This window comes from Moschus berezovskii, chromosome 17 (genome assembly GCF_049115385.1).
Source record: "Moschus berezovskii isolate FMDL1 chromosome 17, NW_MosBer_1.0, whole genome shotgun sequence".
Classification (NCBI taxonomy): Eukaryota; Metazoa; Chordata; class Mammalia; order Artiodactyla; family Moschidae; genus Moschus; species Moschus berezovskii.
This window is the reverse complement of record NC_142476.1, coordinates 11,540,441-11,553,462: the sequence shown is the minus strand read 5'-3', so window position 1 is coordinate 11,553,462 and position 13,022 is coordinate 11,540,441. Positions and strand designations below refer to the sequence as shown.

The window sequence follows — 13,022 nt, the reverse complement described above, 5'->3', positions numbered from 1 at the left end:
GCTCGGGGCGGGGCTCGCAGGCCTGCGCCGACCCCGCTCTCGCGCCCCGCCCGCCGGGCTCCGCCCCGGCCACGCCCCGCGCGGGGTCCGGGTCCGAGCCGCCCCCACGGCCCGCCCCGCGCCCGCGGCCGCTGGGCTCTGCTGCGGAGCGCCTGCTGGCCCTCGGCCCGCTGGCCGCCTGGCCCGTCGGCGTCCCCGCCCCCAGAAGCCCTGCTCCTGGTGCCACTTCCGAGCTCAGGCGCAGGGGCCACCCCTGACGCAGGACCTCCTCTGCCCAGCGTCCAGCAGGACGTCCTCCGGCGGCGGCGGCGGGGAGGAGAGTGGGGGGCCGGGAGTCACCCCGCCCCCACCCCAGAACACAGGCGCCCATTGAGACGCCGTTCAGAGCAGCTTTGTCCCCGCGGGCCCGCAGACTTGGACCCTGGCAGCTGTGCTGGCTCCCAGAGTGCCCCTTCCCCCTCCGAGTGGCCAGCGCTGGCGTGCGCCAGCCTAAGGCCTCCCAGTATGGATGGCAGGCCGCGGGGGCCACCTGGCCCGTCCAGTCGGACGCCCTTGGCAGTGGAAACCCCGTTCTTCACAGAACTACCCTGCAGAGAGCCTGCGGCAGTGCGGAGCATGGGGGGGCCCTCCAGGGGCCACAGTCTTCCTTGCAAGTTTCTCGGCGGCTGTGCCTCTGCTCTGGGGGCACCTGACCAGGAACGTGCAGGGGCCTAAGCTAGGGAGAAAATCCAAGGCCCCCTTAGCCCCTCTGTGTGCAGCCCTCAGGGCGCTGGGACAGGCCCCTCCTCTGGGGCTCCCCAGAACCCCATGAGCTAAATCAAGCTCACTGGTGTTATCAGTTCCTTTTGTAGACATAAGCTGGGACTCAGGGGAGTTCAAGGCTTTGTTCAGATCATAGAGCCCATACGTGGGAGAGGCACTCTCAATCCAAGTGGCCTCACTTGCTGAGTGGGTGAAGGTGTCTGCAGATGGTATATCCTATAAGGGTTAATGTCCAAAATATACAAAGAACTCAGATAACTCAACATAAAAAAAAGAAAATACCCACAGAAGACTTGACTAGACATTTTCCCAAAGAAGATATATGGATGGACAACAGGCACACGAAAAGATGCTCAGCATCACGAATCACCAGGGAAATGCTTCAAAGCCACAGTGAGTTGTCGCCTCACACCTGTCAGAATGACTGTCCTCAGAGACAACAAACAACAGCTTTGCTGGTGAGGATGCAGAGAAGAGGTTCATACCCTGGGGCATCGTTAGGGGGGATGTGAATTGGTGTGGGCACTGGAAAATACTACGGAGTTGACAAACAAGAATTACCATGCATTTCGGCAGTCGCACTCCTGGATGTTCACCTAAATTCAGATTCACTAACTTTGACAGACAAGAGTCAAGATGTGGACGCAGGCTAAGTCCATCAACAGACGAGTGGGCAAAGCAGGGCACGGACGCACGTTGGAACGCTGCGAAGCCACGAAAACGACTTCCATAGCGGTCCAGTTGTTTAGACTCTGTACTCCGAATGCAGGAGGCCGGGCTTTGATCCCCAGTCAGGGAATTAGGTCCCACGTGCTGCAACTAAATATTTTTTAAAAAGAACAAAATGCTGCCATTTCCAACAGCAGGCTGGACCTGGAAGGTATTCAGTTCAGTTCAGTTCAGTCGCTCAGTCGTGTCCGACTCTTAGTGAAGTCAGAGAAAAGCCAGGAGTGTATGATATCACATGTGGAATCTAAAAAAACAAAAACAATAAAACCCAAATGAGCTGCAGATACAGAGAACTGACAGGTGGTTAGCAGAGAGGATGGAGGCTGTGCAAGGGTATGAAGGGCCAGTTACGCTGAGCGTGAGGGCTGTGCTGTACAGCACTCTCAGTACAATGAACGCAAGTCACACGGAGAAGTCGGCAACAGAGTGGGGTCTGCGGCTCCCTGGTGCTCAGTGGTAAAGAATCCACCTGCCAGTGCAGGAGACACGGGCTCAATCCCCGATCTGGGAAGATCACACATGCAGTGGCGCAACGAAGCCCATGCACCAACTGCTGAGCCCCGGAGCCCACGCTCTGCAACAAGAGGAGCCACCGCAGTCAGAAGCTGAGCCCGACAACTAGCACGGAGCCCCACTCGCCCGACCAGAAAAGTCTGCACAGCGACGACGACCCAGCACAGCCAAAAATAAATCTGAAACAGAACGGAGTCTCGAGTGCCCATCACGAGGATCCATCAGTCCCGGCGCTCCCGCCCCCAGCAGCAGATGGCGAGTGTCTCCAACATCGAGGTGTGGAGGCCCAGCAGAACCTGAACAGGCTGGGAAGGGCAGCGGGGGCAGGTGCAGCCCTGTCCTGCCCCGTGGGTGCTGGCACCCTCCAGGAGAGCAGAAGCCAGGAGAGGGTCTGCTCCTGCCTAGGAGCAGACGTGGCTGCTTGTCTGATGGGGGCCGGGGGAGCGGATGTCTGTCCTGATGAAGGACGAAGCTGTAAATGCCACAGAGACGGACGGAGGGAGAGAGCCCCTGGCTCCCCATACCTGGCAGCACGTCCGCTCCAGTGCAGGGACCACGTGGCCCTGTGCTCCCTGCGGTTCCCAGCCCTCACTGCGGAGGCTCGACCGGCAGATGGAGGGCTGTCTCTTCCTGCCCCGCACCCACCCGAGCCCAGAGCCCATCTGACAGGGGTCCTTCCAGCATCCCTTCTCTCTGCACCTTTGGTTCCTCCTTTCTTAGGAAACAAAATCTCAAGTCTCGCCTAATAAAATGAAACAGAACAAAGCAAAGCAAAACCGCCTGTTTCCCAAACCCCTTCCCTTTCTAGCTGTCTCTGCTTTTCACCCTTGTTTCTCCACCTAGTTCTTCTCAGAACTTACACGCCTGGTTCCAGCTCACCAGGACAGCAGTGTCTTTCTGATTGCAAAGTGCTAGGAAAACTTTTCATCGCAGGTGATGGGAGGTGATCCGACAAGTCAGAGGGGAGAACAGGCATGGGGCCTGGGGGCTGGAGCCTGCGCCTGCGTGCTGAGCCGGGCCCTGGGCAGGGGGAGAGAGAGGGGGAGGCTTGGGCGGCAAGGCTGGGGACCAGGGAGGGGGTTGTACAGGCCTGCAGGCCTGGAGGGGCTTCCCTGCATCTTCTGCAGGCAGACATACAGCAGCATCCTTGCTGCCCCCAGCGGGTCTCCCGGCCCCGGGGGCAGCCAGGCCGTCCCTGGACCAGAGGGGACGGGGCGTGGAGGGTGATGACACCGGTGATTCCACAGGTGAGCATGTCCCAGCATACCCACGAGGGCAGCGGCACCGGAAGAACTTAATTTGCCCCATTCCTGGGCTGGGGTTTGGAGTTGGACCTCTGTGACTTCAAAGCCCAAGCCGGTCAGATCAGGTCTGGACTGCTCCAAGCCGGGCCTTGAGTGCGGGGCACATCTGTGGGCAGGCCTTGGGGTGGAAAGCCAGGCCAGCAGGAGCGGGAGGAGCGGGACCGTGACCCAGTTTGGGCCTGGCCCGGGGCTTCAGCCGCAGCGTCTGCTGAGTCATCCCACGGCCGGGCCTCCTCCCACCTGCCAGACGCGCCTCTCCAGGTCGGGGCAGACGGGGGCCCTGGGCCCTGGGCCCTGGGGCTTCCGCCTCTCCTCTTCAGGAGAGCCCCGTGGACACCCTGCCCTCCCCGGCCTGTGGGCCTCTGTCCGCTCAGCTCCTGCAGAGAGAACTACACGCTTTCCTCTGAGAGTCTCATTGCACCCAAGGACAGGCGCTCACTAGCCCAGAACAAACACATGTTCCTCCTTCGTCAGGAGGCTCTCCTGGTGTCCAGCAGGACTCGTGCTTGCTGTGGACAGAAGGTTGTCCCCAGCTCAGTCCTCAGGGGCGGGGGGTGTGGGGGCAGCCTGGCAGGAAGGGCGCCAAGTGCCAGGCATCTCTGCGGGGCCCGGGGGGTCTGGGCTGAACCTGGCAGCCTCAGGCCGCGGTGGGGCAGCCACTGGCTGGCCCTGGGGGCCGCCTGCCAGCGGGGCTTGGGGGGAGCCAGGTCACCTTCAGGGCACCTTCCTGGGTCTGCAGCTGGGCCAGCTGGGCAGGGCGGGGGCTGACGGGTGCTATTTTGGGAGCCGAGGGGAAGAGACGAGGAGGCTCTGTTTGCAGCTCTTCTGTCTGCCCACTCCCTCTCCTGGGAGGTTTGTGGACATGGGCGTCCGCCCACACTGACCCTTCCCACCAAGGTCTATTTTCAGCCGAGACCTGCGTGAGCCCTCTGCGAGGCGAGGATGGTAGGGCTGGGCTTGGGTGCTGAGGCTGGCGGTGCACTGGGGGCTCGGCTCATCACCGCCCCACGCCACTGGGCACGAGGCGGCTGTGTCAATGTCCATGCCTCCGGCGCACGGCTCCCCATAATGGACTGGTCATGTCCTCTCACCCTACGTGGCCCCGGGGATGGAGAGCCGGGCCGGGATGTGGGGGGTGGGGTGCCTGCTTGGAACCTCCGGCTGGGGCAGAGGAGCCCGGCCCTGCGGGCTGGAGAGGGCCCCTTGGGCCTCAGTTTCCGAACTTGGAAGTGCAGAGGGTTCAGTTGGACCCCCCACAACTGCAGGTCAGCCAGCTGGGGGGCTCTGATCCTCTCTCTGCATGTTCAGTGGGAAAAGATTTGCGGGAGGGCCCTGGGAGGGCCTCGGTGGCCCTGCCTCCTGCCGAGCGAGTGAGCCCAAGGTCAGGAAGGGGAGCCAGGCTGAGGAGGGATGTGGCCACAAATCCAGGGGGCAAGAGACGCCACACCTCTTTCCCTTCCGTCACCTTAGGTCAGACAGTCTCTTCTCCCAGCTGGCGAGCAGTTCAGGCCGTGGTCCCTACAGCTTGCTCCCCTGCCTGCTGGGGTCACCCGGTCTCAGGACCTCACACAGTGCAAACTTGGGGGTGGGCTCTGTCGAGGGCTCGGGGGCCGGCACGTCCAGCAGCCTCAGTTTGTGCGACCCAGGCATGGGAACCCTCCAGGGAGCCCTGGTGCCCGGCCGGCGTCAGGCCCCCAGACTTCTGTCCCCCTCTTCTTCTTTCTCCCTCCCTCGCTTCCCCTAAGACCCTGGACCTAACCTCAGTTCACTTGGGGCTTTAACCTAGCATCCAGAAGCAGGTTATCCTCAGAGTTCTGCTTTCTCCCTGAAAAAACAACTAAGGCAAGGAAATGCAAAGAACCTGGCCAAGTTCCTGGAACAAGCGGAGGGGCAACAACCTAGTGAAAGGTTAGTACGACTCGCAGCAGCAGCAGCTCCCCTGGAAAAGCCCGCTCATCAGGTGGCAGGTGGGACTCGAGCCATCCCCGCAAAGGCTCCCCACGGCCCTAACTCAGCAGCAGCAGGTGTGAGGTGAGCTGAGTCACCCTAACCCAGGGAGTCAGGGAGAGTACCCCCACAGCGCTCCGAGCAACCAGAGGGCGGGGAGAGGACACCCTCCCGGCCTGAGCCTGTGGGCCCAGAGTCCAGCCGTCTGCACCTGCAGCCACAGCCCCGAGGCAGGGTGAGTTCTCAGAGGCGGCAGGACGGGAGGGCGGTGCTTCCAGCCCTGGCTTTGCATCTCTGTGCCTCCACCAGCAAATGGTGTGGACACAGGCCCCTGCTCTGCATGGCCAGGGCTGACCCTGGAACACCGGTCTCCGCAATGACGCAGGTTTTCTCCACCAATGACTACAGGGCCACCCACTCCCCTCCTCCCTCGTTGGCTGGATCTTGGCTGCAGAGAACATAGGCCCACCTTTAAGTTACATGTGGGCTTCTGACTGCCCATCACACCCCTCACCATGGTTAAGGGTCCTCGGCAGAGAATCTAGGTGAGGTCACAGGTTACAGAGTAGCCCCGACGTCGCGTGCTTCTGACGGGGGTGGCTGTCAGCCACCTCCCCTACCTGCTCCCCGAGAGAACCACCTCTGCCCTCTTCTCGGGTAGCAGGCACTCAACCCGTAACTGTTCTATCTGGTCAAGTCCCCACACCCACTGTGCTGCTTCTCATCCCCAGCTAGACTGGCTCCTGGCGGAAGGGGCCCTGCACATGAGAGGGGCTTGGTATTTGTTGGAACGCCATGGAGCCAGGAACTGGCTGTGTGTTCCCATCTCCTTAGTGACCATGGGACCGCTGGGCGCCTTCCAAGTACAGACCCCTTGAAGCTTTCAGAGCAGAGTCCTGTCTGCCCGAGTCCCCCAGCCCTTCGAGCCTCTCTCCTCGACCCGACCTGAGTCCACTGCTTGGCCCTCCCCCTGTGGACGAACCGCCTCTGCCACACAGTCCTGGCCGGGCAGCAGGCCGGGACACCGCACTCAGGCCCGCTGCAGGCACAGCAAGACCGAGGTGGCCCCACAGGGCTCCGGACGCCGTGCCCTGACCCCAGCCTCAGTCTACACGGGGTTTTGTAGACGCAGGCAGTTCCTGCCACGCTGCCCGTTACTGGTAGAGGACCGTGCGTGCGTGGCCCTCTACGCTCGGGAATCCTGGATGTTTTCACAGGGACTCTTGTCAACCGGCAGCTTTGAGAACAAGCTTACACAGAGGTTCTGCCCACGTCCGCTCTGGTAGAGATGCTTGGATTCTAAGGTAACAGCCTTCCCAGGGACTCTGTTACCTGAGACCTGATCGGTATCCCTCTCTTGTCCAGCACTTACTTCTGTAAATGGTTTCAAACCATCTTCTGGAACATAAGGTGTGAGAACACCCCTCATCGGCCACTTACAAGACGGGGGCTGAGGGCAGAGCGCCCTGGGCATGCCACAGACCACCTGATGGGCTACTCTGCGGTCAGAGCTGGTGGCTGCTGCCGCCTGCTTTCCTATGCTCTTGATTTACCATGGCCAGATTTTATCCGGTCTGTCAATAAACTCAGACGCTGAGGCCCGTCTGGCATCGTGTGTTCTAGTCAACTACGTCCTTCCTGTCTAGTCCCTTGTGGGCCAGCGCTCTCAGCAGAACGGGAGCTGGGCTCTTACGTCCTTTCTGGCTCCCAGTGTGGTCAGCACCTTCCTCCCCTCCGGCCCCCGCCCCGAGCTCTGTGAGGCCCAGTGTCCCGGCCACAGACCTTGGTGTCCTGGCTGCTCTCCTCTAGGGTCAGGGGGCCTGGAGGACCTCAGCCAAAGGCACCTATTTCTCGACTTCTCACCTTCAATCTCCAGTCCTTCTAACCAAATAGCCCCGCCCTTCCTACACGGAAGCTAGTTCTCTTTGGCCAAAGAGATGGACACGAAGGAGGAGTCAGAGGGTAAGTTCTCGTTAGGACCACTGGCCTGCGGGAGGTCTCTTCCACTCCCTGCCGGGTGGATGCAGCCCCTGAACGCTCCTCCTCGTCAGCAGAAGGGAAGCGTATTTGTGCACCTGCCGTAAAGGAACAGGAAACAGGCAGGGCCTGCATGTCAAGGGCTCTGGGGAGTGCAGCGGGAGAGGCCGGGGCCAGGCCGGCAGCCCCGCTGGGAACCTGCCCCTCCGGCTTCCCACTGGGGGCAAGGTGGGCACTGACCAGCTGGCACACCTGATGGCACCAAGTCCCGAGGCTCCCACAGCAGCCCCAGGGGAAGGGGGCTTCTCTTCCCTGACATCAAGCCAGCTTCACTTGCAGCCCACTCCTGTTGTGAGACCACCGCCTTAAGGAACACTCCGCAGGTATTCAACATGGGCCCCGGTGTGGGTACAATGAGAAAAGGGGGCGCAGGGCCACCTGCTCCCTTCCAGACACTGAGCACACAGCTCTGTCTCTAGGAGGCCCTTCCCAGGGGCTCAGCCGCACAGTCTGTGGGGCTGCACCCAGCCTCCCCTCACCTCTCTGCTCGAGAGCGACAGGAGGCAGTGCCAACACCCGAGAGCATGCAGACCGCACTCGTTTGTAAAGATCACTTTACTCTCCTAGAAAAATACACATTGCAAATGTGAGGTCCACAATGTCCCCACCTTAAGAGGATTCCTGAGGGAGAGGGACAGCCTCAGTATCAGGCTGTGTGTGGGGAGTGTGTGCAAGAGGCATGTTAAATATGGTGGGGGCAGGTGGACTTTTAAAAAAATGTTTTTCCATTTTTTTTTTCTAAAAAAGGAAAACCGAATTGCCATCTGTCTGGCTAACCTCGTGTGCGTGCATGTACGAGGAATAGCATCGGGGAGGGGCTGTCATGCAATGAGGCAAAACCAAGTCGGCCTCCTTGGACGAGGACTCTCAGGGCTGCAGGAGAAATGGGGTCCCTGGGGGGCTCCCCTCGGTCCCGAGACCAGTGCATCTGCGGGGGAGGGCAGAAAGCCCACTTCGCTGCAAGGGGAGTTGGAGCAGAACACATCAGAAGGCCTATGAAACACCAGGTCTGTCCTAGAAGATCAACGGTTGTGACGTCCTGTGCTCCGTCGGCGGGGACCACAACCAGGAACACGATTGCGCCAGGCAGTGTGCTCTGACCCGGCCTGGAGCGCAGAGGGCGTTGGGCGGGAGGAGCCGGTGCTCCAGCGCACGCCCCGCGAGGCACAGGCCGCCAGGCCTCGACCGTCAGCGTCGCCCTGAGGCCGCTACTGCAGGCTGAGAAGAGAGAGTCCCGAGGCCGAAAGGCTGCACGCCGGGCACGGTGGGCGGGTGGGGGGGCCCTCAGATGCCAATGGTCTGCAGCACCCGCCTCTCGCTGTCGCTGAGGTGGCCCGAAAACATCACATAGCAGGGCTGCTGGGCAAACTGGCAGAGGAAGTCTGTGAGGTACGCCTAGAGGGCGGGAAGGGAACGCCTGAGGGCTGCATCCAGGGCAGGCGAGGCTCTGGCCTTCAGACGAGAGCCCGCACCCCAGGATCCAGTCTCGGCTCTGGTGAGGTTCAATCCAGAGGCGGAGTGCCACAGGCACTTCCCAGGACCACGCCTCGGATGCTACCCTGAGGACGTGCCATTCCGAGGACTCTGACGACACAGCTGCAGGAAGCTGGATTCCAGCACTAGGAGAACCTGAGGGGCAGAGTGCCCCCAACTTCAGCCCTGCCCACTGAGCTAGACAGAGCGAACCAGGAGGCAGGCGGGGAGGTGGGGCCACGGGGTGGGGCGGGGCCCCCGGCAGGATGGGCGGGGCCCCCGGCAGGATGGGCGGGGCCGTGAGCAGGGCCCGCACCTGCAGGTCGATCTGATAGAGCGGGTCCGTCAGGGCGTCGGGGTCGTCCTCCTCGTCGTCCTCGTAGTACTCCTCCTCTGCAGAGACAGTGTGGGCGGGCGGGCGGGGCGGGAGCAGCCCCAGGTGGGGAAGCGTCCGTCACCCACAAGGCTGGGCTCAAGGGCACAAAGTCCAGGTGCCGCCCTGTGAGGACACCCCCGCCTCTGGCCCCGCGTGTGTGCTCACCGTATTTACTCGTGGCCAGAATGTCGGACAGGAGCTGGCCAGCCAGGCCGTCCTCCTCGTCGTCGTCCTCCTCCTGGTCCTCCCACATGTCGTTGGCGTCATCTGTCGGACACGAGAAGCAGCTGGTGCGCACCTCCCCTCCCACCAGACCGGCCAGGTAGGAAGTCCCCAGCGTCCCTGCACCGCGCCCCTAGTCCCAGGGAGAACCAGGGGTGAGCAGACCCTCCCGGCAGTCTGACCAAGAGCCGACTGTGGTGGGCGGGGACAGGCTGAGAGGCTCCCGAGAAAAGCCAGCCGGGAAGGGTGGCCTCGCGACAGGCAGCCCCTGGAAGCCAGCTCCACGCAGGCCTGCAGGCGAGGCCCAGAGCAGGACAGGGAGCGTGCGGGGACGCAGGGCACCTGGGCTCCACTCGGCCGGGGCGGCCTGGCGGGCGGCGTTGGCCTCCATGACGCTGGACAGCTCGTTGATGATGAGCTTCAGGATCTTGACCAGCAGAGGGATGTTGGTCCAGCGCTCGGGGTCTGGAGAGGAGAGGAGGCTGCCCTGGGCTGCTCCCCGCACACAGCACTCCACCCCTGGTCCACACGCGGCCCCGAGTGCATGTGTGCAGAGTGCTCAGTCGTCTCTGACTCTGTCACCCTGTGGACAGTGGCCCCACCAGGCCCCTCTGTCCATGGGATTCTCCAGGCAAGAATACTGGACTGGGTAGCCATACCCTCCTCCGGGGGATCGTCCCAACCCAGGGATTGAACCTGGGTCTCCTGCACTGCAGGCAGATTCTTTACCATTTGAGCCACCAGGGAGCCCCCAGTCATGAGGCTCAATGTTAAATAACTTCATTGTACTCCACGTCACAGAGAGGTCAGGAGAGACGAGAGCCTTCAGGGGCGAAAGGGGATGAGCTGTGTCCGTGAGAAAGCCAGGACGCTGGGGCTAGAGCAGGTCGGAGCGCGGCAGGCCCCAGACACACAGCCTCAAAGACGGCGTGGGGAGTGTGAACCTGGAGTCAGATGGCAGCCACGACGACAAACGTGGATGCAGGGGTCCCGGGCCCAGAGTGGGCTGGCAGCCGGGCATCCTCTCCACTCGCAGCCACAAGAGGCCCACACACATGGCTCCACTGCTGACCCGCGTCCCCTGCTGCACCCGAGGGACCCATCACTGGCGCCCCTCCTGAATGCCCCCACAGATGTCTTAGCCTAGAGGGGTGGGGGAGGCGTCACGCACTCTTGGCCGACTTGGAGCGGGTGCGGACGCCCTCGTCGGGGCCGTGGAGCTCCTCGCCCTTCACGCGGATGTCTTGCAGCCGCCGGTCGTCGGCGGTGATGCCGTGCTGCAGCAGCTTGCACAGCGCCACAGAGCTGCGGGGGGGGTAGAGGGCTGTGAGCTGGCCTCCCGGAGGGACGCGCCTAACTGCAACCAAGAGGGAAAGCGCCTCCGGGCCGGCTGGGGGAACGCCAGAGTCCGACTGGGAGGGGCTCCTGTTCCTAAGGGCGGGCAGGTGAGACCGGCTCTTGGGCAAAGCCAGGGTGGGCAAGCAGCACATGGACGTCCAGCCAGGAAGGCGTGCGGGTCGGTGAGGACAGGGATAAAGTCCAGGGTAAACTGTTGGAAACCTGGCTTTAAACACAAGAGGAAGCCAGCAGCAGCCCACAGCCGGGGCCAGGGAAGGGCTCCTGCCAGCGGAGATCCCGTTTTCTGGGAATTTCAAGATGGCAGCTACGCATAGCTACAGTTCAGCAAGGAGGAAGCGGGACAGGGAGCGTGGGGGGCAGCGGGGCCAGGGGAGCACAGGGCCCACCTGACTTTGCCCTCGTACTGCCCGTAGAAGAGGTGCTGCCGGCTGGTCCACTCGGCCATCACGAACTCCAGGGCGGGCTTGCCGGTGGGCCCGGGGAGGCTGCACAGGAACTCCAGCAGGGGCTCCAGCTGAGTGTGCACCAGGTGCGCGAACACCATGATGAGGGACTAGGGGGCAGGGACAGCGGCTCAGGGACCCGGTGCACAGGCCCAGGCCCCCCCGCGGGCGCCCCCGCACCTGCATGACGCTGAGCGTCTCGGCCTGCTGCATCTTGCTGAGGACGGCGCGCAGGATCTGGTCCAGGCTCTCGCCCAGCTCCCGGCCTGCCCGGGCAATGAGCGTGGACACGAGGCGGCCCACGAAGGCGGCGGTGAACTCGGAGGTGCGGGGGTCCAGCAGCTGGCTCACCACCCGCATGACGTACCACAGCCCGCTGTGGCCCTGCTCGTCGCGCCACTGCGCCACCTGCTCCAGCGTCACCGACACGTAGGCCCGGAGGCACTCGCCTCCGTTCTGCGGACACGGGCAGCCAGTCAGCGCCCGGCTCCAGACCCAGACGCGCACACCCGCCTCCCAGTCCCTCGTGGGAGCCCAGACACAGATCTCTCATCAGAGAAGGAGCTTCGGCTGAGACGGGCCCAGGTCTGGGGACAGAGCAGACCGCTGCCTCGCGCCTCCCCACGTCGTGCCTCTGCCGACTCTACTGATGGAAGAGCGCTTCTCGGGGCCTGAGCCTACACGGCTGGGATCTCATGCTGCCCGGACCCCACACCTCTGAGCAGCTGGAACCCTTCCCGGTCCTCTGGACAAGTACAGATGGGCGGGGCTTCTTTCTCCACGGCGCAGATGCCGCGCGGAGGTACCTGCATGGTGGCGTTGTCGTCCGTGTGCAGGGTACACTGGGCCACGGCGGGGAAGGCCTGGCACATGAGCAGCTGGGAGAGCGGGGGCTTCGTGCTCCGCACCACCGTGGTCAGAATGTCGATGGCCGTCTGCAGGAGAGAAATCAGGCTGCCTCAGGGGCGGGGAGGGAGGGAGGGGCCCACTCGCCCACCCGGAGACACTCAGGCCTAGGTGAGTTTGCCTCGAGAGACCCCACCGTCCTGCGTCCCTGCCCTGGGAACACATCACGGCTGGTCAGGGGTGGCGTGGGGCTGTAAGGACAGGGACGCACCGCACAGAGCCCCGCGGGAATCTTGTCTGCAGGCGCCTGCATGATGCTGACCAGGGTGGGGATCAGCCGCGTCTGCATGGGGCCCTGGCAGGCCTCGATCTGGGACAGCTCCTTGAAGACGTCCTGAGACAGTGAGGCCACCACGGGGTCTGGGGAGAGAGGACGTGAGTGCTCCGGCCACGCCGCCTGCTGCTGGCCCGCACCCAAGCTGCCAACTTCTGCCCGACCTCTCACCCGGACCCGGGGCCTGGGAGGCAACGTGTGTGTGACCTGTCAGAGTTGGGGACAAGTCAGCAACAGCTACTCCGAAAACAAAACCTGCCTCTTTCCCTGGGACAAATCTCTAATGCCTGTATTCCTGTGAAACATGGATTCGTTATGAGCCCAAATGCTTAGAAAAGAAACCCCCCACTGACAGCTTGTTCAGAAGACACCACCGCCTCAGAACTGCGTCAACACTGACTTTTCTGGGTCCCACATATTGAGTAGGACTGCATGCCATCTCCTGGGGATGTTCCCAAAGCCACTTGAGGGCAAAAGAGAAAACCTTCAAGCAGCAGAGCCTTGTGAAGAAACGGAACTTTAGCTAAACCTGCTTCACCTACGTAAGAAAACCAGAAACACCCTCCCTCTAAGGAGCATGCAATATGCTGGGCACTGAGACACACGGTCTGCACAAGACAAGAACTGAAACCACTCAGAGGCTCACGACCACAATAGCAAATAAGCAGTAACACAGC

At 62.4% G+C, this 13,022-nt stretch overlaps 1 protein-coding gene across 1 annotated transcript in view; it reads right to left on the bottom strand.

The window, feature by feature from the left end:
* Nucleotides 1-7,829: 7,829 nt before the first annotated feature.
* Nucleotides 7,830-13,022, bottom strand: part of IPO9 (importin 9) — a 39,939-nt gene continuing 34,746 nt past the window's right edge. The window contains exons 16-24 of the mRNA XM_055418888.2: nucleotides 12,283-12,431; nucleotides 11,972-12,100; nucleotides 11,346-11,621; nucleotides 11,109-11,275; nucleotides 10,535-10,668; nucleotides 9,706-9,828; nucleotides 9,307-9,408; nucleotides 9,082-9,158; nucleotides 7,830-8,687 (exon numbers count right to left, since the gene is read on the bottom strand). Of these exons, the coding sequence (XP_055274863.1) occupies nucleotides 8,577-8,687; nucleotides 9,082-9,158; nucleotides 9,307-9,408; nucleotides 9,706-9,828; nucleotides 10,535-10,668; nucleotides 11,109-11,275; nucleotides 11,346-11,621; nucleotides 11,972-12,100; nucleotides 12,283-12,431 (1,268 nt within the window). The 3' untranslated portion in view covers nucleotides 7,830-8,576. The remainder of the gene's footprint in view (nucleotides 8,688-9,081; nucleotides 9,159-9,306; nucleotides 9,409-9,705; nucleotides 9,829-10,534; nucleotides 10,669-11,108; nucleotides 11,276-11,345; nucleotides 11,622-11,971; nucleotides 12,101-12,282; nucleotides 12,432-13,022) is intronic.